Source organism: Lithobates pipiens, unplaced genomic scaffold (assembly GCF_037356315.1).
Source record: "Lithobates pipiens isolate NorthernLeopardFrog02 unplaced genomic scaffold, aLitPip1_a1.2 Scaffold_19, whole genome shotgun sequence".
Lineage (NCBI taxonomy): Eukaryota > Metazoa > Chordata > Amphibia > Anura > Ranidae > Lithobates > Lithobates pipiens.
This window is the reverse complement of record NW_027507764.1, coordinates 495,975,593-495,997,276: the sequence shown is the minus strand read 5'-3', so window position 1 is coordinate 495,997,276 and position 21,684 is coordinate 495,975,593. Positions and strand designations below refer to the sequence as shown.

The window sequence follows — 21,684 nt, the reverse complement described above, 5'->3', positions numbered from 1 at the left end:
GGCCAATCACAGCGCTCATTTACCATGCGATCAGCTGATCACATGTTGACAGACTTGCCGGTTATCTACATTCCTTTCCTCACGCGCTGTCTGTGTGAGGAAAGGATTGCCGAAAACCGGCAAGCCAGTCAGCACACTATTTACGCCGATAATCAGGGCACTGATAAATCGCTGTCCTAATGATCAGAGCAGCCTCATCAGTGCTGAAGAAAAGCTACTTATTTGCAAAATGTTATAACAAAGAAAAACTTTTCCATGTTTGCCCTTTTTTTCGTTTAGCAAAAAATGTAAAAACTGGTGATTAAACAACACCAATAGAAAGCTGTCAAAAAAATATATATATACAAATGTAATATGGGTACAGTGTTGCTTGACTGCAATTGTTTCAAAGTGCAACATCGCTGAAAATTGGCCTGGGCCCAACGTGTTCTTTCTGCTCTTCCCATGCATGCCTTAAGGACTTCTCCCATTCCCTGGAGACCCCAACCCGTTAGTTCCTACTCTGTCTGCCTTTAAGCAATCCTTGAAAACCAATTAATTCTGGGAAGCCCACCCCCACCTCAAAAACTGAACTTTGGCCACCTCCATTGGGTCATCCCTTGTACCTTTTGTTACACACCCCCCCCCCCCCCCCCCTCAGATTGTAAGCTTCATGAGCAGGGCCTGCCTATTCCTTCTGTATTGCCATGGTACTTTTGCCCTTTAAGTTGTAAAGCATTGCTGGCACTATATAAATCCTGTATAAAAATGCATGTTTATTTACAGCATTATTTGACGTGGTTGTGCTGATTATGTCGGGTTGGCCTTCTGTTGCCTGTTAGACCACCAGCAAGCATTTGCATCCTGTAGAGACAATTCTGGCTCAGCCTTTATATATTCTCTGAACTGAGGCCACCTATAATGCAGTTTTGTTGTGTATTATTTAAACTATTTTATTTTCCCTTATTGCTGTTGTGACTAGCTTTAGCAACAGTCTAGTACGAATTACTGTGCTTAACCACTTGCTTACTGGGCACTTAAACACCCTTCCTGCCCAGACCAATTTTCAACTTTCGGTGCTCTCACACTTTGAATGACAATTACTCAGTCATGCAACACTGTACCCAAATGAATTTTTTGTCCTTTTTTCCCCACAAATAGAGCTTTCTTTTGGTGGCATTTGATCACCTCTGGGGTTTTTATTTTTTGCGCTATAAATGAAAAAAAGACTGAAAATTTTGAGAAAAAAACACGCATATTTGTTTCTGTGACAGAATTATGCAAATTATTAATTTTTCTTCATAAATTTTGGCCACAATTTATACTGCTACATATCTTTGGTAAAAATAACCCAAATTAGTGGATATTATTTGGTCTTTGTGAAAGTTAGAGAGTCTACAAGCTGTGGTGCGAATCGCACAAAATTGATCACATCTGATGTACTGGTGGTCTATCTCACTTCTTGTGACCCGAACAAGCCAGGAAAGTACAAATACCCCCCAAATGACCCCTTTTTGGAAAGTAGACATTCCAAGGTATTTAGTAAGAGGCGTGGTGAGCTTTTTGATGTTGTCATTTTTTCCCCCACAATTCTTTGCAAAATTAAGATTTTTAGATTTTTTTTCCCCACAAAATTGTCATTGTAATAGGTTATGTCTCTCACATGGCATGTGTATACCACAAATGACACCCCCAAACAAATTCTGCTACTCCTCCTGAGTATTACAATACCACGTGTAGGACTTTTTCACAGCCTGGCCACATAGAGAGGCCCAACATGCAGGGAGCACCATCACGTGTTCTAGGATCATAAATTACACATCTAACTTGTTGACTACCTATTACACTTTTGAAGGCCCTGGAGCACCAGGACAATGACACGTGACACTGATGACAGATGGCACTAATACGTGGCACCGATGACAGATGGCACTAATGCGTGGCACCGATGACGTGTGACACTGGTGAGAGATGGCACTGATAAGTGGAATTGATGACACGTGGCACTGACAACAGATGGCACGTGACACTGATGACAGATAGCACTAACAGGTGGCACTGGGGGCAGGTAGTACTGGGGTGGATGGCACTTTTTTTAACTTTTTTTTTTTTACACCTACGGCCGCTGCAGCCGTTCATCTCTCCCCTCTCACACGCTGTCTGTGTGAGGAGGGAGAGCGGCACTGAGAGATGATCTCATATGTTTACATATGAGATCTCACATTGGACACGCCGATCACGCTGTAAACGGCCGCTGTGATTGGCCGTTTACAGCGATCTGTGTTTGCCTGTCTCCGGGGGACACGGCGAACACAGAACTTCCCCGATGCCCGCATTGCGGAAGTAAACAACAGGACGTCCAGGGACAGCCTCCCGAACGAAAAGCGCCCACTCTACGGCCGTCATTCGGCTATAGGGCAGGCGGGAATAGGTTAAGACATATTTTGCATACTGTGTTACTTTATAGCAGGGATATGCAATTAGCTGTTGCAGAGCTACAAATCCCATGAGGCATAGCAAGACTCTGACAGCCACAAGCATGGCACCCAGAGGCATGATGGGACTTGTAGTTTTGCAACAGCTGGAGGTCCGCTAATTGCATATCCCTGCTTTATAGTATTAGCTATTGACTTTAGGATTTGGTAGTATTGATGTACAACTTGGTTTTCCATGTCACTGGTCTCCTAGATTACTCTGGGTGCAGGCTCAGCCATTAGTGCAGGGCCACACCTGTGCTGCTATTGTCGCCCCTTTGGTCTGCTCCGGACAGTGTTACTCAATATGCCTCAATATGCTTTGCGATATGGTCACACCCTCATCTTCACTTGAATGGAGCTGGCTACCTCACATGCATGGCTCAATGACTCCGTGAATCAGCAGTCTGCGATCCACATCATCGCACCGCCATGATGGAAACTATAGCTACTGAGTGTTTAACCACTTTCAGACCAGACCATTTTGCTGGCTTAAGACCAGATCACTTTTTGCGATTCGGCACTGCGTCGCTTTAACTGACAATTGCGCGGTCATGCGACGTGGCTCCCCAAAAAAAGTCCTTTTTCCCCCACAAATAGAGCTTTCCTTTGGTGGAATATGATCACCCCTGCGGTTTTTATTTTTTGCACTATAAACAAAAATAGAGCGACAATTTTGAAAAAAAAAAAGGCATTTTTTACTTTTTTTGTTATAATAAATATCCCCCAAAAATATCTAAAAAAAAAAAAAACATTTTTCCTTCAGTTTAGACTGATACGTATTCTTCTACATATTTTTGGTTAAAAAATAAATAAATCGCAATAAGCGATTGATTTGTTTGCGCAAAAGTTACAGCGTTTACAAAATAGGGAATAGTTTTATGGCATTTTTTTTTTTTTTACTAGTAATGGTGGCAATCAAATGCAGTGATTCCTGTGTAAATGACACTGGCAGTGAAGGGGTTAACCAGGGGTGGCAGTGTAGGGGTGTGTTACTAACTGTGGTAATCACATGGAGCAGAGATCAGCATCACTTGTTGCTAGGCAGAATGGGGAGATGCTGTTTACAGCGGCATCTCCTCGGGGGTCCCGACCGGCACACGAGCGCGCCGCCGATGCGCGCGCGTTGGCAAGGCGCCATTTAAAAATGGACGTACCTGTACACCAATATGTCTGCCAGTGCCATTCTGCCGACATACATCGCCGTGCGCCAGTCAGGAAGTGGTTAAGGACATGCTTTTAACCAACACTGGCTTTGTCAGCACACTACCGATGGATATATTTGGCTCCAATCTTCTGCTACTTACAGTTGGCTGCTTAAAGAGTGGACTACTCTTACAGGTTACATCCTTTATTTTTTTAATGCACATTATCCATTGAGCATTTATACTCACATTTTAGCTTGATTATTTACACCATACCTTGGACAGGTTTCCTCTCCTTTTCTGAGAACTTTATTTTGATTACCTAGAGCAGAAACAGTGACATCTACTTTGCAGCATCTATTTACTACACCAGATATTTAGATACTGGTCTCGAAGGTAGGGGCCAGTTGTATGTAAACGTATGCTGAAAACTTCCTTGAAGATTGCTCTCTTGTTCTTTTCTTTGAGGAGTGTTTTTTATTATCTATCGCTGTATAGCGTTTACAGTACCATTAGAGAACCATACCAGTCTTCATTCTTGTATCCAAGCCTTGTTATTGGTATCTGTTTTACCATCTGGTTGCTCACCCAGTAGAAAATTGGTAGCAACATTTTCCGTAACTTCAGCCCAACCTTATCTTAGTTATGTATGCAAGTATATTTTTTACCAAAGGGGACTCTCCCCTTACTCATAATACATATGGGCTTGTGAGATTTGCATGTCATGGCCCTAGTATATTAACAAATTGATGGCCTATTCTGCTACATTCTTTTGTATAATATGGCTTACTTTATTTTACACTATACAACTCTACACTCCTGAAGAAACGCATTAAGGACTGGCCTCACCCCATTTAACATATTACAGCAGCTGGACACTTATGTCTCAATCACTATGGATAAACAAGTGTGTGATGTGTCCTTTAGATGAGGGTAGTATACAATTTAGGACTAAATTACACTTTTGCAGGTATTTTTAATTAATCATAAAGGGTGACGTTTTTAACAAATATGCGTCTAGGTACCTTAAATGCTGGGTGTGTATTTTCTGATATTTATTTTAGTGCAAAATCAGGATGTGGTACCCCTTCCCTTTAGTATTGATTTTCGATCCAATGCAAATTGTAATTTGTATTAGAATGTTTATAATACAGGGAATTTGGATAGGCGAAGCATGTGACAAACATTTCCCGACAAGCCCATGGGGCCTACCATTGCCCATCCCCTTTTGCAGATGCTAGTTATTCAGTCAGTGCACAGACCTGGAACAAGGCTGCATAACTAAAATAGAATGCAGACAAATCTATTTAAATTGCATGTTTATTTCAAGGGGACACATTGATGCATGCAATTAGCAGCCTCAATTATCCTCAGGAAATGCTTTTTTATTTATTAATTTTTTTAAAGCCCCAACTCCAGGCAAAAAAAAGAAGGTTAATTGTTCATTTTTGCCCAGGGGTTTGGAAACTTACCTGATGCTTCCCATCTGGTGTGGTGACCTATGAAGCCCATAGCCCTCCTGTGGAAGTGATGGAATAGTCCACCGCTGAATCACATTTGGGGGGGAATTGCTGTTCAGTGGTGGAACAGAAGATCGGGTGGGTATAGGCTTTCTACTCACCCATGGCCAAAAAGAGCAGTTACAACTTTTTTGCCTAGAGTTGTGCTTTAAAGAAACAACAATTATAGAAAATTATCTATTTTAGATTATATATACACACAAGAACAAGATTCAATATCTTTATTAAGATTTTTTTTTTTTTTTTTTTCATGCATCTGTATTGTTACTTTCATTGTGTAAAGTTCCATCCAATCAATTACCATAGAAGTGGAGTAGTAAGCTTAATCAGCATAACAAGAATAATCCTGCTTACAACAGGGTGGTTGGAACATTTTCTGAAATCCCATACACACCATTAGATTTTCTGCAGATTCTTGTCTTCAGATTCACCAAAACCATATAACATGAGGTCAAACCACTTGCTAACATATTGTACATATACATCGGCAGAATGGCACGGCTGGGCAAACGGGCATACAGGTACGTCCCTTCGAATTTGCTGCCGTGTTGTCACGTGCGGAGCATGCGCGACCCTGCTGGGAGCTCCGCGGATCGCCGCGGGGATACCCTCGATTGTCTCACGGAGCTGAACAACGTAGAGATGCTAATGTAAACAACCATCTCCCCAGTGACAGCCAGTGATCATAGCTCCCTGTAATTGGGAGCTATGATCACTGAAGTTTCGTTTGTAGCCCATTCCCCTAACAGTTAGAAACACTCCCCAGGACACACTTAACCACTAAGGGGCTAGGCAGGGGTTAACACCTTCACTGCCAGTCATTTTTACAGTAATCTATGCAATTTTATAGCACTGATCGCTGTAAAAATGACAATGGTCCCAAAAATGTGTCAAAATTGTCCATGTCATGATAAAGATCACAGATCGCTGCCATTACTAGTAAAAATGCCATAAAAACGAACCCCTATTTTGTAGACGCTATAACTTTTGCGCAAACCAAACACTTATTGCGATTTTTACCAAAAATATGTAGAATACGTAAAAGTTAAAAATAATGCTTTTTTTTCTAAATTGTTGCTCTATTTTTGTTTATAGCACAAAAAATAAAAACAGAGGTGATCAAATACCACCAAAAGAAAGCTCTATTTGTGGGGGGAAAAATAGGATGTCAATTTTGTTTGGGAGCCACATCGCATGATAACGCAATTGTCCGTTAAAGCGACACAGTGGCAAATCGTAAAAGGGTTCTGATCTTCGGCCAGTAAAATGGTCCTGGGCTTAAGTGGTTAAGAGTTTCAATTTGTATGCAATCAGGCAGGCCCTTGCACTACATGGTCTTGGTAAAGCTGAAGACAAAAATCTGCAGAAAATCTAATTGAAAATCTTTTCTACTAAACCTTAAATGAAAAAGCTTGAGCCACGCTGTAGAAGGTAGAAGAGTTCCTAATAGTATTTGCAGTGAAGTAACTCAATTAGCAAAAGGGAGGTATGTGTACCAGTTTTCACTTTCGAGTAGAAACCACCTTAAACACTATAAGGAATCCTCAGAAAAGCACATGCATGTGAATCATATTGTTCCCATCAACCAAAGAGATTTGCTAGGTGTGAAACTTACTCCAGGTCATTTCAGCTGGTTGTCCTGTTTAGGAGGGCACTAGAAGGCAGTGATGAATATGGGGGTGAAAGAAACCTGCCTTAAATAGGCACTGACATCCATTCTCCCTGTGTACATGTCCCCAAATACTGCACACCTGCAATACATACATTAGACTTTAAAGTCTACTCCCCCCCCCCCCACTTATACTAAACTTAGGCAGTTCACTTTACATATTTAATGCCTTAGTGGAAAACGTCAGTACTTTTTATGAACCCTTACATGTGCATTTACTTAATTAGTGGTGCTTAGTCTTGGCAGAATTCTTCACAAACACTAGGTTATTGGAAAACCCTAAATAGCATCAGAAGCAATCAGTAGTAATCAGTATAGCACTGGTGCTCCACTATCCTGGAAAGAGGAAAAAAGAAAAATAGTAAATTGTATCAATCCCATAAAATCACATCTCTGAAGAGTTTTTAGAGCATTACATCCTCAATGCTGAGACAACCACCTTTGCACTAGAAAACAAGTGTTCTCAAACTATATTCCAAACAAATCAAAGCACAAAATAGTGCAAAAACCACAGAGCCAGAATGTTAATTTCCAACTCAACGATTCATAGAACTATTGCACATTAGGTTGGCGATTCAGCTCACATTCAATATTCTTTCCCAGAATAAATCATAGCCTAAAAGCCATCGCGTGTAACCAAGGTTCCTTCCTATAACTAGAACAGTGAGCATTACTCCGCTGAAAAGCCTGTGTCAATTTGGATAGGTAACCATTTTTACCTATAGAAAGGTAAAGAACTAAAAACATGGCAAAAACGAACCAGACTACCTTTTATGACACCTTGCTGGAGGGATCCTGTGATGTCTTCCATATCCTCATCCTTTCCAGGAGCATACGCCAACAGAAAACTGGATTTCTCCTCAAAAGAATATTGCCCAAGTTCCACAAAACGTATATTGTTTTTCTCTGAAATCAAAACCTATTTGGAAGGTGAAACTCACCACATCTTATACATTACTGCAAATGGTTGTTTGCAATCCTCCTTTTCCACAGTTGGGCTCAGTTGCCGACTCATTGTAGCCCAGATTTGTTAGTCCAATCAGCACACAATGCTAATATAAAAACGGACAAAGACCTAAAATCAGGATCTACAGAACACATCCTATGCCTTACCGAGAACCTCAATATACCCATTTAGCCAAAAAACACTGGCAGCATCAGAGCAGTAACAAAGAAGCATGTACATCCAACAATAAAAAAAATAAAAAAACACAACAACACATGCCCTGTATCAAGTCTCTCAACTTAAAATATCATACATAAATGTATCAATCTTAAAGCTGGTTGTTAAAAGAAAAAAAAAGAAAAAACTAAAAACTAGGAGCACAGTTGTGTCTACTTCTGTGTTTCACAAATTCTAATCACATGTAAAGATCAGATGAGTAACATCTTACTTGTAAAAGGAAAAGGAGATCAGAAATTAGTAACTGAAAAGTGGGACGATGCCATCACAAAGACATGTCATTTTGTATCCTCAACAATAATGTGTTTCCCACACAACTAGAACCTGCACGCTTTGTCTTCCAAGATATGAAAATAAATGCAGACAGATCAAGTTTCCAATATACCCCGTTAAACAAAAAACAAAAAGGGGTCGTACCATTAAGATGGTCAAAGAGATCACCTTTTACTACGCTTTGAATTTGTGGCAAAACATAACGGGTTTTTCGTTAACACCAGCCACTGCATCATCCTAGTTTTCAAAGTAGACTGTGACAAGTCCTGTTGCCATCTCATTCTTGGTGGACTTGGATTTCTAGTGAATCCCCGAGTGATATTGTAACCATAGAAAGAAAAAAAAAAAATAAAAGCCTTCCATAGTGGCTTTGTATGGCAGATTCTTCATATGTACAATAGCAACTGCTGACAAACCTTGGCTACGAAATGGTAAGGATTGTAAGTGACATAACTTTTGTCTCCCCTATCGCACTTTTTAGCAAGTTCCTCTTGACCAACAAAATCCAATGGGTTACAGCACCAAAACCTTTCTGGAGAACCTCTGAAATCACCTTGACCATAAGCCAAGTCAGCATGCAAGGCATACCACTGTTCAATAGGTATATGTACATTATATTCATCTTTGTACTTAATTACCATCAGCCCAACATTAAAGACACCAAATTCCTTCATTTGTTCATGAGATATACAGCTCAGGCAGACTCCTGTATCTAAGAAATGACGATTCAAACTTTCAGCAAGAAAACCTTGCTGTTCAGTGGGAAACTTCACCAATGCTTCCCCAAGCTGACTACTTTTCTGTCAAAAACCAAGAAAAACGCTCACAATAGATGACTATGTATTGAAAAACATGGACATTTCATATCAGATATTAGGAATTGGAAATTGGGGAAGATGCCGTCACAACCATCCTAAAGACGTGTCATTTTGCCAAGACTCCTATAGGTTAAGTGAGAATTCCATAGTTTGTACCTTTCCAGATCTCTTGCTCATTGTAGCCTTTACTATAATGTGTTTGCTACACAAATAGAACCTTCACACTTTTCAGAGCTTTCCATGCTCTCTTCCACCACTTAAAAATAATAAATGCATTCAACTGATCATCAATTTCCTAGCATACCCTATAGGAGGGGAAAAAAAAAATAAAAAAAAATAAGGTAAGGGCTGCACATAGAATAGCCAAATAAATCACCACCTCTGACAGACTTTAAATTGACAGCAAAATATAATTTTACAGCTAAGACCGGTAGCCCAAAAATGATGTCTTGCTGACCGTTAAATGGACAATTACATGACCAAATAAATAGAAGTCAAATCATACAAATCCAGTTAAACAGTCTCCAATATTCATATTGAAAATATGAACACAAGACCTGTTTCATTATAAGATTCTGAATTCCCTTTAATGGCTGAAACAATGTGGGCTTTTCCAAGGGAATGTCATGTTTTTACAGTTTACTCTAAACTGTCCAATGTCTGAACTGGGGATGTGGGACCTGTCATACAAATATTAAAGGTAAAAATTGCAAAAAGAAGATCCCTTAATCATAGCGATGTTACAGTAAAGAGGCTGGCCTTTCAACTCCAGACTTAAGTATATCAAGAATTTCCAAAGTCTGCTTCAACTAAAGAGAAAAACGATATTTTGCGATGGCATCTTTGCCAATTGAATGCCCAGGCATAGGTATGGACACATAGAACGCTTTAATCAAAATGAGTATACAACCAAAGTAGTCAAAACGTGGCCACTATATTTACAGCTTATAAGAATATGGAATGCTCTGATCGTCAATTAAGGAAAACAAAAGAAAAAACATCCATCTGTAAAAAATATTCCCAAGTCTCATTGAAGAGTCATACAATGGATTACTGAAATATTCAAATCTTTCTTTTTTTTAACTTCCCATCAAGGATATGACAAAGATAAACCGATTTTGCGTGTTCCAATGGGCCTCTCATTAAGTTCATTAACAGCAGCCATGGCCTCATCATAGTTGTCAAAGTAGGCTGTGGCAAGTCCTGTTGCCATTCCACCTTCGTTATATTTGATTTTTACAGACTCGTGAGTGATATTGTAACCATAGAAAAAATCTAAAATTTCTTCCCTAGTGGCTTTGTATGGCAGATTCTTCATACGTACAATAGCACCTGCTGGCCTGCCTTCCAAACCTTGGCCACTGTATGGTAAAGGAGGATAGTAATCAATGTCACCTTGGCCGCCTCTATCAAACTTTCCAGCATGTTCACCTTTACCAATAAAATCCAATGGGTTAGAGCCTCGAAATCTTTCTGGAGAACCTCTGAAATCTCCACGGCCATAAGCCAAATCATCACGCAAGGCATAAGGCCGTTCAATAGGATCACGTAAACTGTACTCATCTCTGTACAGCGGTGAATGGGCCAAAACCTTTTCCAGTGGTTTATCAAGAACAACGCCAAACTCTTTCATCTGTTCATCAGAAATACGTCTCAGGAGGACTTCTGTATCTAAGAATCGTTGGCGATTCAAACTTTCAGCGAGAAAAGCTTGCTGTTCCGTGGGAAACCTCACCAATGCCTCCCCAAGTCCGACTCCGTTGCTGTCAAAAAGCAAGTAAACATCTTCGTCATGCACAGGAAATCCAGTCAAAAATCTCATAACTTCAGCTTTGGTTACATCGAATGGAAAATTCCTCAGGTATACACATCTCTTAATGGGAGGGTGGTCTCTACTTGCATAATCACCAGTGAAATTCTCCATTTTAGGAGGGGATAGACTTTCAAAGGACTCTATCAAATCCAACATTTCTTTTCGGGGAATGGGATTTATAAAAATTTGCCGACCGTTAAAATTACTTTTGTTCATAGCTAGGCACTTTTCAAACTGCCTCTCACTTCTTACCATGAGAAAGCCTTCTCTTGTTCTGTTCTGGTGCCTGTCAAGCAAGAACTTTATTTGTGAATCAGGAAGGTCGGACAAACCTAAAAAATTCTTAATATTTTGCTTATCCACGGTATATGATAAATTCTTCAAGTGTACATAAAGCTGCTGATTTAGTGGCGATCTGGACCTTGACCTTTGTTTCCTGGGTTGTTTGGGATGGGGTCCACCTACATGCCCACCAGCAGCGATCCACTGCTCTTCAGTTGCCTTCTTAAGAGAGATAAATCTTTCACCAATATACTCATTATCACGACCAAGGGCTGCATTCGCATCCTTTACGCTTCCAAATTTCACATAACCATTTCCACTTTTAAGCCCATTTTTACGGCATTGGAAGAGGACCTCGACCACATTTAGGCCAGCAAAGAACTTCCTGACATCTTCCTCTGTTGCACTGTATGGAAGCCCATACAAAAACATATAAACAGTATCAAAATTTTTGGAATTTTTCGTTTCTCTCCTGTCATACTTCATTGCATATGCTTCATTGTGTTTTGCACCACTGTTGTCCACACCAGGTTCAGATGCGCCTTTGTCGAACTTTTTTGGGTTGATCCCTTTCTTTACACCAAATGTATCACTACCAGGTGGTACAGCTGGATGCTTTCTGTTACCTCTACGACTCATTTCCAGAGTATTTTGCATTTCTGCCTTGCTGCTGAGAAAAAGCTGCACGTGTGAAGTCTTAATAACACCACCATTTCGACTCATAGCACGTCTGGCATCTTCATCTGTTGCAAATATAATGAAGGCTTCACCAAGTTTACCACCGATTATGTGCACACCTCCATCAGGGATATTCAGTCCACTGAAGAAATGCCGAATGTCAACTGAACCAGCAGTACCAGGAAGCCCCTGTAAGCGGATTACTACTGCCATCCTTTAGAATTTACACCTGCAAACAAAAAAGTACACAATAATTAAACCCCTTGGTTTAAAACTAAGTGTTCCTGCACCTTAGATGGCCTCCCTGCAAGTCTTTTATTCATCTGTGTCCAATACAGCGAGATATCGCTGGGAAAGCTGCAGAGCCACTTGTCGAAACCCTCTCAGCTGCGCCCTCCATTCAATCTTCAAACAAGATATTTGGAGGTGCAAACCCTACAAGATGCATTAAAGATGTGCAGCCATAAGACCATATAACAGAACAAAATATTACAGCGCACACATGCAAAAAAGACATTTACCTCCTGCAAGGCTATTTAAAACACCTAGACATTTTCAAAAAAACATGGGGATTTGGTCACATCATATTGCTATACAGTGCTTAAGCCCACTTACTGCGACAAAGTACCCCATGGTTAGTGGGTCCTACACTAGCCATAGAATGAGAGATCCTGCTTCTCTGAACCATGGAGCCATACACTCCTCTATATGGGAGAACTAAAGGTCTCCACCTATGACACAGTAGTATAGCAATATGGTGTGACCAAATCTCCATATTTTTTTAAAACGTCTAGGTGTTTTAAACAGCCTTGCAGGAGGTAAATGCCTTTTTTTGCATTCGTGCGCTGTAATATTATGTTCTCCATTCAATCTTATCTGTGCTCCGGTCGAGTATGAACTCCCCATAGGAATGAATGCAAGTATAAGCCCAGCAAAGAAGATTGTAACAAGCAGCTATGAGGTTTCATCAGATATCTCGCTGGATAAGATACAGTTAAATTTTAAAGCAATAAAGTACACTTCTTTTGCAGCCAAGTAGGGATCATACCTACTTTAAATGTTCCCATTTTCTTAGTATAACTTAAAGCGGATGTAAACCCTATTCATAAAATCTGACCTGGGCACATATATCCATACTTGTTATCTGTGTTTACTTATCTCTCTCCAAAGTTCTAAGTCCAGTGTCTTTCTGCTGCTCTGTTCCTCAGTTATCAGCATGAGAACTTCTGACAAGTTCTCTGACACAAGATAAATTCAGTTGGAAATTTGTTTCAGGGAGGGAACTTAGAGATAGATTAGCAGAGAGCTGGAGTACAGCTCTGCAAGTTTCTTCCTTCCTTTGCCTAGGTGGAAGGGGAGGGGGGTGCTCCTTTCCTCCAATCAGCTCACACAGTGTATGCCCAGACTCCCCTCCCACTGCTGAAACAGGAAGAAAAATTTGAAACACAATGTGCACCTTTCTAAAGAATATAGAAAGTGAAAGACTACAGATATATAAATACAACTTATGTAGGGAGATTTGTTTCACCCCTGTGTATCATCTGAGGCCGTTCACTTCACTGGGAATAGGAGAGGGTTTACATCCACATTAAGAAAAAAATATTTAAAGATATGTTGAAGACTATTACTTTCACTAACACATGTAGCACTGAACTGCAAGTAGCCTCAGCTCCATACAGTATACAGCACTGCATTCCAGCAGTGGTACAGGGGCTTCCAACAAAAACAAAATCGAGCCACTTACAGGAAGCTTGTGCTTTCTGAATAAATACAAGGCACCTCTGATTGGCCGAGGATGAGCAGATGATGTCATGATCTCCACCTCAGCCAAAGGAAGCCTTGCATTCATTCAAAAAACACAAAGCTTCTATGTGATAGGCTGAGCAGCGCTCAGCCGACTCAATTTTATACTGGGAGTGAGACCCCATTCCACTGCTGGAACACATTGCTGTATACTGTCCATAGCTGAGGCGGCACAATTCATACAGTGCTGATCGCCAATGTAAGTATTTGAAGGACAGTTTGGACCAGCTTTGGCCAAACCATTTAAAAAGGTCACCAAAACATCAAGTAATGCTTTAAGGACTCAATGTCTAGCCTTGGCATTCATGCCTCTCATCATATGCTGTCAGAAAGGTTGTCAGGTTACCCTAGTCATATCAGAGAACACATTTTTGACCCTGTTCAACATTGCATATCTTTACATGCCCAAAGGCTTTTGAAACTGCATTGGTCCACACTTATTGTCATTGGTGAGAAAAAAAGTGTTCTTCAACCTAGAAGTTGATCACAATAATTAGGAGAGTTGTTGTGGATTTCTTACATGTGTGTACCAGATTCACAGGCCCTGAAGGACTAAAAGCAGTTAGGAAGTTAATAAAGCTGAACTCCAGGTGGATACAAAACTCAAAACTAAATTCATCTCTGTAATCATTAATATTAAACCCTCCTAGAAAGAAAGAAATGTAGCGGCATACCTTGTCACCACGGCTTCTTATTCTCAGTTTTGTGCAGTTTTACAGCACTACTAGCCTATAAAGCAGGCATGTCCCATTATGGCCCACGTTCCGGTTTCAGGTGGCCCCCGGTAATTGATGTATTAACCTCAGTCTATTGTACAGCAAAGTTCAGAAATGGATGGTGGGAGCAGCAAAGGAAGCCAATCAGGGGTGCTGCAGTGTAATACTGACAAGAGTGAACAGAGTGACAGATGAGCTTGTCAGTCTACTGCTTCTCCTTTTACTGCTCAGTCCCAAGATGGGGAGGAGACCACTAAGTCAGCCTTTCTCAACCTTTTTAACACAGAGGAACCCTTGAAATACCTTTCCGGTCTCAAGGAACAGAAATTGCTCTCTGCTCAAGGAGCCCCCAGCAACCTTTGAGGGAACCCTATGGTTCCATGGAACCCTGTTTGAGAAACCCTGCTTTAAGTGAAAATTAAGCTGCAACAGAAAGACCAGGCTTACTCCCCTGCAAGGCTAGGCTGTGGGCAATACCTTGTAAATATCAGGACTGGATGAACAGCTCTAAAAAATGTAATTCATCTGTGTATTTGGTGGTTTGCTTGGAGTTAAATGTTAAAGCAGAGTTCCACCCATTTAAAAGTTAGCAGCTACAAAAAGTGTAGCTGCTGACTTTTACTAGTCAGACACTCACTGTCCCACTGTCCGGGTTAAGGAAGGCTCACTCTTCTCCCCGGCATTCTAACTGTGGGCACCTGGCTGTGGCTTCACAGCCAGGCGTGCCATGCTGTGAATGACCAGGCAATCTTCTGGGACCTGTGACACGTCCCAAGAGATTGCAGGGGAGGGAGGGGGAGAGGTGATCTTCCTTCCGGCACCAGGGGAGGAAGTGGGAGCTAGGTACCTCTAAAAATAGGGTACTCACTCCAAACCCTCCCCCCACAAATGTGGCATGTCAAGGGGTCACCTACACTTAAAGCGTAAGTTCCATTTTTGGGGGGAACTCTGCTTTAAGTATATTCTCATTTTCTGCAGCTTGCCAACCAAAAAAATGCAACTATCCTACTGTTTTCATGGAGCATGTTTACCAGACTGGCAAGGCAACCAATATCTAGTAACTTATCCTGTAATCAGGTCCTACAAATCTGTATAAGGAATGCATTCATGAAATTACCACAAATAGAGTCTCTTGTGGAAACTTTGGAAGACTGAAATCAATTCACAAAACATGTACTCACTGAAAATGCACCCCTTTAATTTCTTGAAGATCTTAACACTTTAAACTTAGCTGTGAAAAAAAAAAAAAAAGTTTGTTAATTAAAATTTAACAGACATAGGAATGGTACAGGCTAAAGTGAGGGTAACCTATAAAAACATGCTAACACTTCCTGTGGCAATACTGCAGATCTGAACAAACACCCTAAAGCCTGGCACACACTAATGAGTTTTTTGGTTCAACCCGACAGACAGCTCTAGTCTGAGCCGCTGTACTAACAATCCGACGATAGTACAGTGATCTTCCCCGCTGAGCTGTTGTGTTCTGACAGGGAGATGCCGTCCCCCCGCCAGAACACTCCGGCAGCATTCTTAGCCATTGGCTGAGAGCACTGATCGGAAGCCAGTCAACTGCTGTTTTTCCAGCATGCTCTGCCAGCTTCTATGGGACCAGCTGACACACACACACGGCCCAAATGTCAGACGGTTTTTATTGAACCGGCCAATGTCTCCTGACATTTGGCCCATGTGTATGGGGCTTAAAGGCCAAGTTCATCTTTAGAATAAAATGGGCTATGCAGTCAAGAAGCAATAGAAAACTGGGCGAAACAGTCCTGTATTTAAGTGGTCACTGTAACTGCAATACCTGTAGGCCATTTGCAGCATTCCCAGAACAACATATCCACGCTTTCTGTTCTGCTCTAGCAGCAGCTGAGATCAACATTGCTGGAGGATATGGTGGAGGATGTGAGGTGAATAATCATCATACATGCTTAGGTTCTGAACAAGGGAGAGCACTTGCTTCTTTAACTACTTCAGCCCCAGAAGATTTTCCCTCTATGATCAAACCATTTTTTTTTTTTTTGCAATATGGCACTGCATTACTTTAACAAATAAATTACGTGGTTATGCAATGTTGTACCCAGACAAAATTTAAGTCCTTTTCCCCCCACAAATAGAGCTTTCTTTTGGTGGTATTTGATCACCCCCTGCGTTTTTTTATTTTTTGCACTATAAACAAAAAAAGACCATTTTGAAAAAAAAATAATAATAATAACTTTTTACTTTCTGCTAATAATACACATCCCAAAAATATATCTAAAAAGACAAAATGTGTTCATCAGTTAATGCCAATAGGTATTCTACATATTTTTGTTACCAGTAATGGCGCCAATCTGCGATTTTTAGCGGGACTGTGACGTTGAGGTGGACAGATCAGACACCTGACATTTTTTACACTTTTTGGGAACCAGTGACATTATTACAGTGATCAGTGCTAAAACATATGCATTGACATTGTACTAATGACACTGGCAGGGAAGGGGTTAACATCATGAGCGATCAAAGGGTTAAATGTGTTCCCCATTTGTGATCACTGTGTGGAGGACTGTGTGACTGAGGAAACAGATTCCTCTTCCTGCTTAGCAGGAAGACAGATCCCAGTGTCATCCCCTGACAGAATGGAGATCTGCCTTGTTTACTTCGGCAGATCCCCGTTCTGTCTCTGCGGGGAGCCTTCAGGGGCGGCCATCAGGTACGCCGGACCCACTGATTGGTCCCCCCCCCCAGCCAATCAGCGCGCACCCACAAAACTCTATACTGGTATGGCAATTTGCACAGCCAAGCCACCTTGCCGCAGTACATCTGCGGCGGGTGGTTGGCAAGTAGTTAAGGCTGGGACTGCACATTCACGCAGCAAAGGCAAGATAGGGAAACACTAACACCCCTTTCACACCGGGGCGTTTTGCAGGCGCTATAGCGTTAGAAATAGCGCCTGTAATCCACCCTAAAGAAGCTGCACCATTGTGTGTAGTGTGAAAGCCCAGAGGGCTTTCACACTACAGCTGTGCGATGGCAGGACGTCAGAAAAAAGTCCTGCCAGCAGCTTCTTTGGGGTGGCGTGTTTACCGCTCCTCCACCGCTGCTCCCCATTGAAATCAATGGGGCAGCGCTGTAATGGCGCCGGCAAAACGCCGCTATTGCCGGCGGTTTTAACCCCTTTGCGGCCGCTAGCGGGGGGTAAAAGCGCCCCAAATCTGGCGGTACAATGCCGCTAAAAATAGCGTCGTTTTACCGCTGACGCAAAGGGCGGTGTGGTGTGAAAGGGGTCTAAGGGCCAATTCACACCAGGCGCAGTTCCGTGTGCTTTTTTTCTGCACTAAAAACAGATGCACTGTTTTCCATGCATTCCAACAGCTCTAGTTCACACCATGCAGTCAGTTTCCGGTCAGTTGCAGCAGGACTAACTGTATTGGTGCAGAAAGAAAACGGAACTGCATCTGGCGTGAACTGGCACTAATAGAAGTTTCCAGACAGGATTTGGGGGTATCGTAAATACGCCACAGGTTATGCAATTACACTAATCTGCTGGGACCTTTTCACTGAATAATCCTTTTTACTCAAAAGATGAATTTAGCTTTTAAACTATTTTTTTTTTTTTTTTTAATTTCCAATCATTTTATACACTGTTGTCACAGGCTATTTGGGCTTAAACAAATCTTCTACAGAGAATTTGTAAAACAAATTACAGCAAGAAAGTTACAGAAGGCAAAACTTTAGCATTTTACCTTCAATTTTATTCCAGCATTCAATAACTGTACTATTGGTAAAGCTGTCCTTAAAGTGGTTGTACACCCAGTACAACCACTTTTTACCTACAGGTAAGCCTATATTAAAAAGGTGCTGTAACTGCTGGAAAGGTTTAGGAGATATTTACGAAAAAGCCGAGCGTCGATGACTACAGCGCATGCGCACTTTAGAAAGGGCACAACGTGGCAATCTAATAGGGGTCATGCCGTGACTGGTAGTGCGCACGGTTTGGAGATACAGCTGATGCCTCGCCACAGGACATTTGGTCAGACCATCAACCAACCTAGGCTGGACAGAAAGTTGTTAAAATGATCAGCACTGCAGGTGTATAGTCACATATGGTGACCCATCACATTTGGCTACCCACTGGAGTGTGCATGCGTTACGCCGCCATAGTTACATAGGTTGAATAAAGACACCAGTTCATCCAGTTCAACCTGAGTGTCTACAATTGTCCCTATCCCTGTACATTGCACTCACATCGATCCCTGCCCTCAAGAAGCCCACAATCCAAGGTCCCCATTCATATTCTAGGGCCAATTTTGGACAGGAGACAATTAACCTACCAGTAGGTCGTTGGAGTGTGGGAGGAAACCGGAGTAACCAGGAAACCCACGCGGGCACAGGGAGAACATGCAAACTCCAGGCAGGTAGTGTCATGGTTGGGATTTGAACCAGCGACCCTTCTTACTGATAGGCGAGAGTGCTAACCACTACATCACTGTGCCGCCATATGCGTTCCAACACTTTTACGACAAAAACGGTGCACTAAAACAGTCAGCTAGTGTGGCGGAACTGACATTGAACTGCGCTTGCACAGTTATGTGGCTTCACCCCTAAGTCCAGGTTCAAGCCCCACCATCCACATAAGAGTTATAATGTAATTATGCCGGGTGAAGCGAGGCCGCGCTGGAAACGTGGCGAGCGAAGCGAGGCCGTGAGGGGCCCTGTTGCAAAGTGGTGTCTTACAATCAATTATACAAGAGAGCTCGTCTATAACGTCACTTCCGTAACATTATCTGGCGGTTTCACGTCTCCCTATTGTCGCAAAAACTTTTGGAATGCATATGGATAACTTAAGCATGCACAGTGCGTAATTTCTCAGTGGAACGTCACTTCCGTACAAAATGTGATGGGTAGCCGAATGTGACGTGACACGGGCTCATTTAGAGGAAATTGAAGAGAAGGCAATCTGTAGAAAGACACCTGTACAAATCACAGGGCCCATACATAGATCAGAATTTGGCTGCTCCCTAACGAACAGGATGAATTTTGGTCTATTTATGGGCTACCTGTCTCCTATAACAACAGAGTATCTCGCGTTGCCCTTGGCAACTGCACAAAGCAGTGTGAGCTGCTAGGGGAGGGGTATCGCGCTTGTTAGGCTCCATTTACATCGGCACATGCTGAAAGCACCCCCAGAACGCGCCTCACAGCCACATTGTTAATATCTCCCCAAACATGACAAATAAATGTGCATTTTGTACCCCAAAAAAAAAAAAAAAAAAAAGCACAGGGAGCTCGGGACATATTTTTGTGCGCCCGTCATGATTAAGGCAGTCCATCCAACTGAATAGGTTGCATTTTGCTGTCGCACAACAAAAAGAAAACACACAGATGTGAATGAGGCCTTCTTCTACACCGCATGTGCAGCACAGGCTCGCTTTACGGCAAATCCAAGACGAACTGAAGCCCACATCCTGCATTCATGTGAGACGCGGCACTCCGGAGCCAAGGACCAACATGGCGTCATTCTTCCTCCATCTTCACTAATCACAGCAGGGAGCCAACCCTTCCATCACCCCCTCCCAGCCAATACTTACCACACACCAACACGACTACACCACCTCACCGACCTCCGACTTCTCTCCGTATCAAAATGGCGCACGGAGCTTTCCCCCCACAGAAACGCCTAGAATCCTGGGGGACCGCCTTACAACGTCACCGCTTGCGCCCGTCGCTCACAGACGATAGTGTCCCAATGGCGGCCATCTTAGAGGCGGGCACTTGAGCTGCCAATATAGACAATAGGCGTCCCAAGGGCGGGCATCTTAGAGGCGGGCCCTGGGGCTTGACTAGTCTATATGAAATAGGGGGTCCATGGGCGGCCATCTTAGAAGCGGGCACTGGCGCTTCCTTTGCAAATAATAGGTGGTCCAAGGGCGTTTTCGAGGCAGGCGTTCTGTCTGAATAGGCGACCCGCCAGTATTCTCCATTACAGACAAAAGGTGGTCAAAGGGCAGCCAATTTAGAGATGGGCACTTGTGGCACATGTTACTTACAATTGGCGCATTTTTCTCTGCCTGGTGAAACTCAACCTGCCACTAGGTGTCCATGTGAATCACAGTGGGTTGTGAGGTTATCCCTACTGTACAACAAATAGCTAGGTTCACATCTGCATATCTCCCAACTGTTCCTGGAACAAATTCCTTATTTCCTTCTCATTTGTCCCTCATTTTGGTATCTATATAGTTGAATATAAAATGTACTTTTTATCTTTCAAAAAGTGTTTTCCAGTGCTAAACTCCTCATCCAATTTCTAAATTGCCACATTTCTAAATTTCAAAAGCCAACATAAAGGAATAGTGGTAAAAAAAAAAAAAACACTTGTGGGTTTAAAGAGGAACTGCAGTCTGCTCACATAATTTGTAATAAAAACAGCTTTGTCATTTAGGGTTGCCACCTGTCTGGGATTCACCTGGACAGTCCGGGTTTTAAATTCTGTGTCCAGGTTTCAGTTCACACATCAGTGGAAGCCCTGCAGCACCATTCCTCCTATCTCCCTCTCCCCTACCTTTGGATTCCAGTGCTTTTAATTATATTGGTGGGGAGGACAATTTAACTGGGCTACAGACTAACATGGGGGGTTATACTGGGGGACAGACTGATGTGGGGGGGGGGGTTATACTGGGGGGGGGGGGCCTTCTAAGGTGCTTCCGTATCTGACTTATTTAGATAAGTTCATATACAGGATTGGGGGCGACCGCAAAGGACCTTTTCAGTCTCAAAAAGCATGGCGTTGCGTTACTCCTTTGAGGAGAGCCTTCTAAATAATGGTCGGCTCCTCTGGTCGTGGATTCCAGTAGAGGTGTTTCCTGTGTTTAAGGACCCCATGGGCAGGAACTGAGGCAGTGGCCCGTTCCTTATTTACGGTTGGGGGGTCAGCAATACGACCAGTACTAACCACAGCACTTGTGTCGCAGACACTTACTGAATGGGAAAAACGTTTGCACCGCGACTTGGAGAAGTAGTAGGCTACTCCCATCTGCGTGGAACTAGCAGACCAGTTAGGGCACAGTCTTAAGTACATTTGGGACGCAGCTCTGGATACGCTTCCTCTGCTATCCAGGGCTTCAGTGTCAGCAGTGGTGCTGCAGCGCCTGATTTGGCTGAAATGCTGGTAGGCGGACCAGGCATCTAGAAAAGCCTTGTCGGATCTACCCTTCCTTGGTGAGTAGCTCTTTAGAGCCTCATTGGATGACATTATTAAGAATGTCACAGGTGGGCAGAGTACCTTGCTGTCACAGGCCAGGAAGATTAAGGAGCCACGCCGCAGGCAAAGGCCCTCATTTTTCGAGAATCCC

General features: G+C 42.5%; 1 protein-coding gene across 2 annotated transcripts; it reads right to left on the bottom strand.

The window, feature by feature from the left end:
* Positions 1–9,930: 9,930 nt before the first annotated feature.
* On the bottom strand, positions 9,931–20,056 carry LOC143997421 (RNA-binding protein 12B-B-like). Of its 2 annotated transcripts, XM_077493030.1 has the most exons (3): positions 19,924–20,056; positions 15,535–15,584; positions 9,931–12,063 (listed from the first exon to the last, which is right to left on the bottom strand). In XM_077493030.1, the coding sequence occupies exon 3, from the start codon at positions 12,045–12,047 to the stop codon at positions 10,152–10,154; it is 1,896 nt and encodes a 631-aa protein (XP_077349156.1). In that variant the 5' UTR covers positions 12,048–12,063; positions 15,535–15,584; positions 19,924–20,056; the 3' UTR covers positions 9,931–10,151. The 2 variants fall into 2 exon arrangements, with proteins under 2 accessions (XP_077349156.1, XP_077349157.1); XM_077493031.1 differs by lacking the exon at positions 15,535–15,584 and having other exon boundaries at positions 19,924–20,020.
* Positions 20,057–21,684: the final 1,628 nt, after the last annotated feature.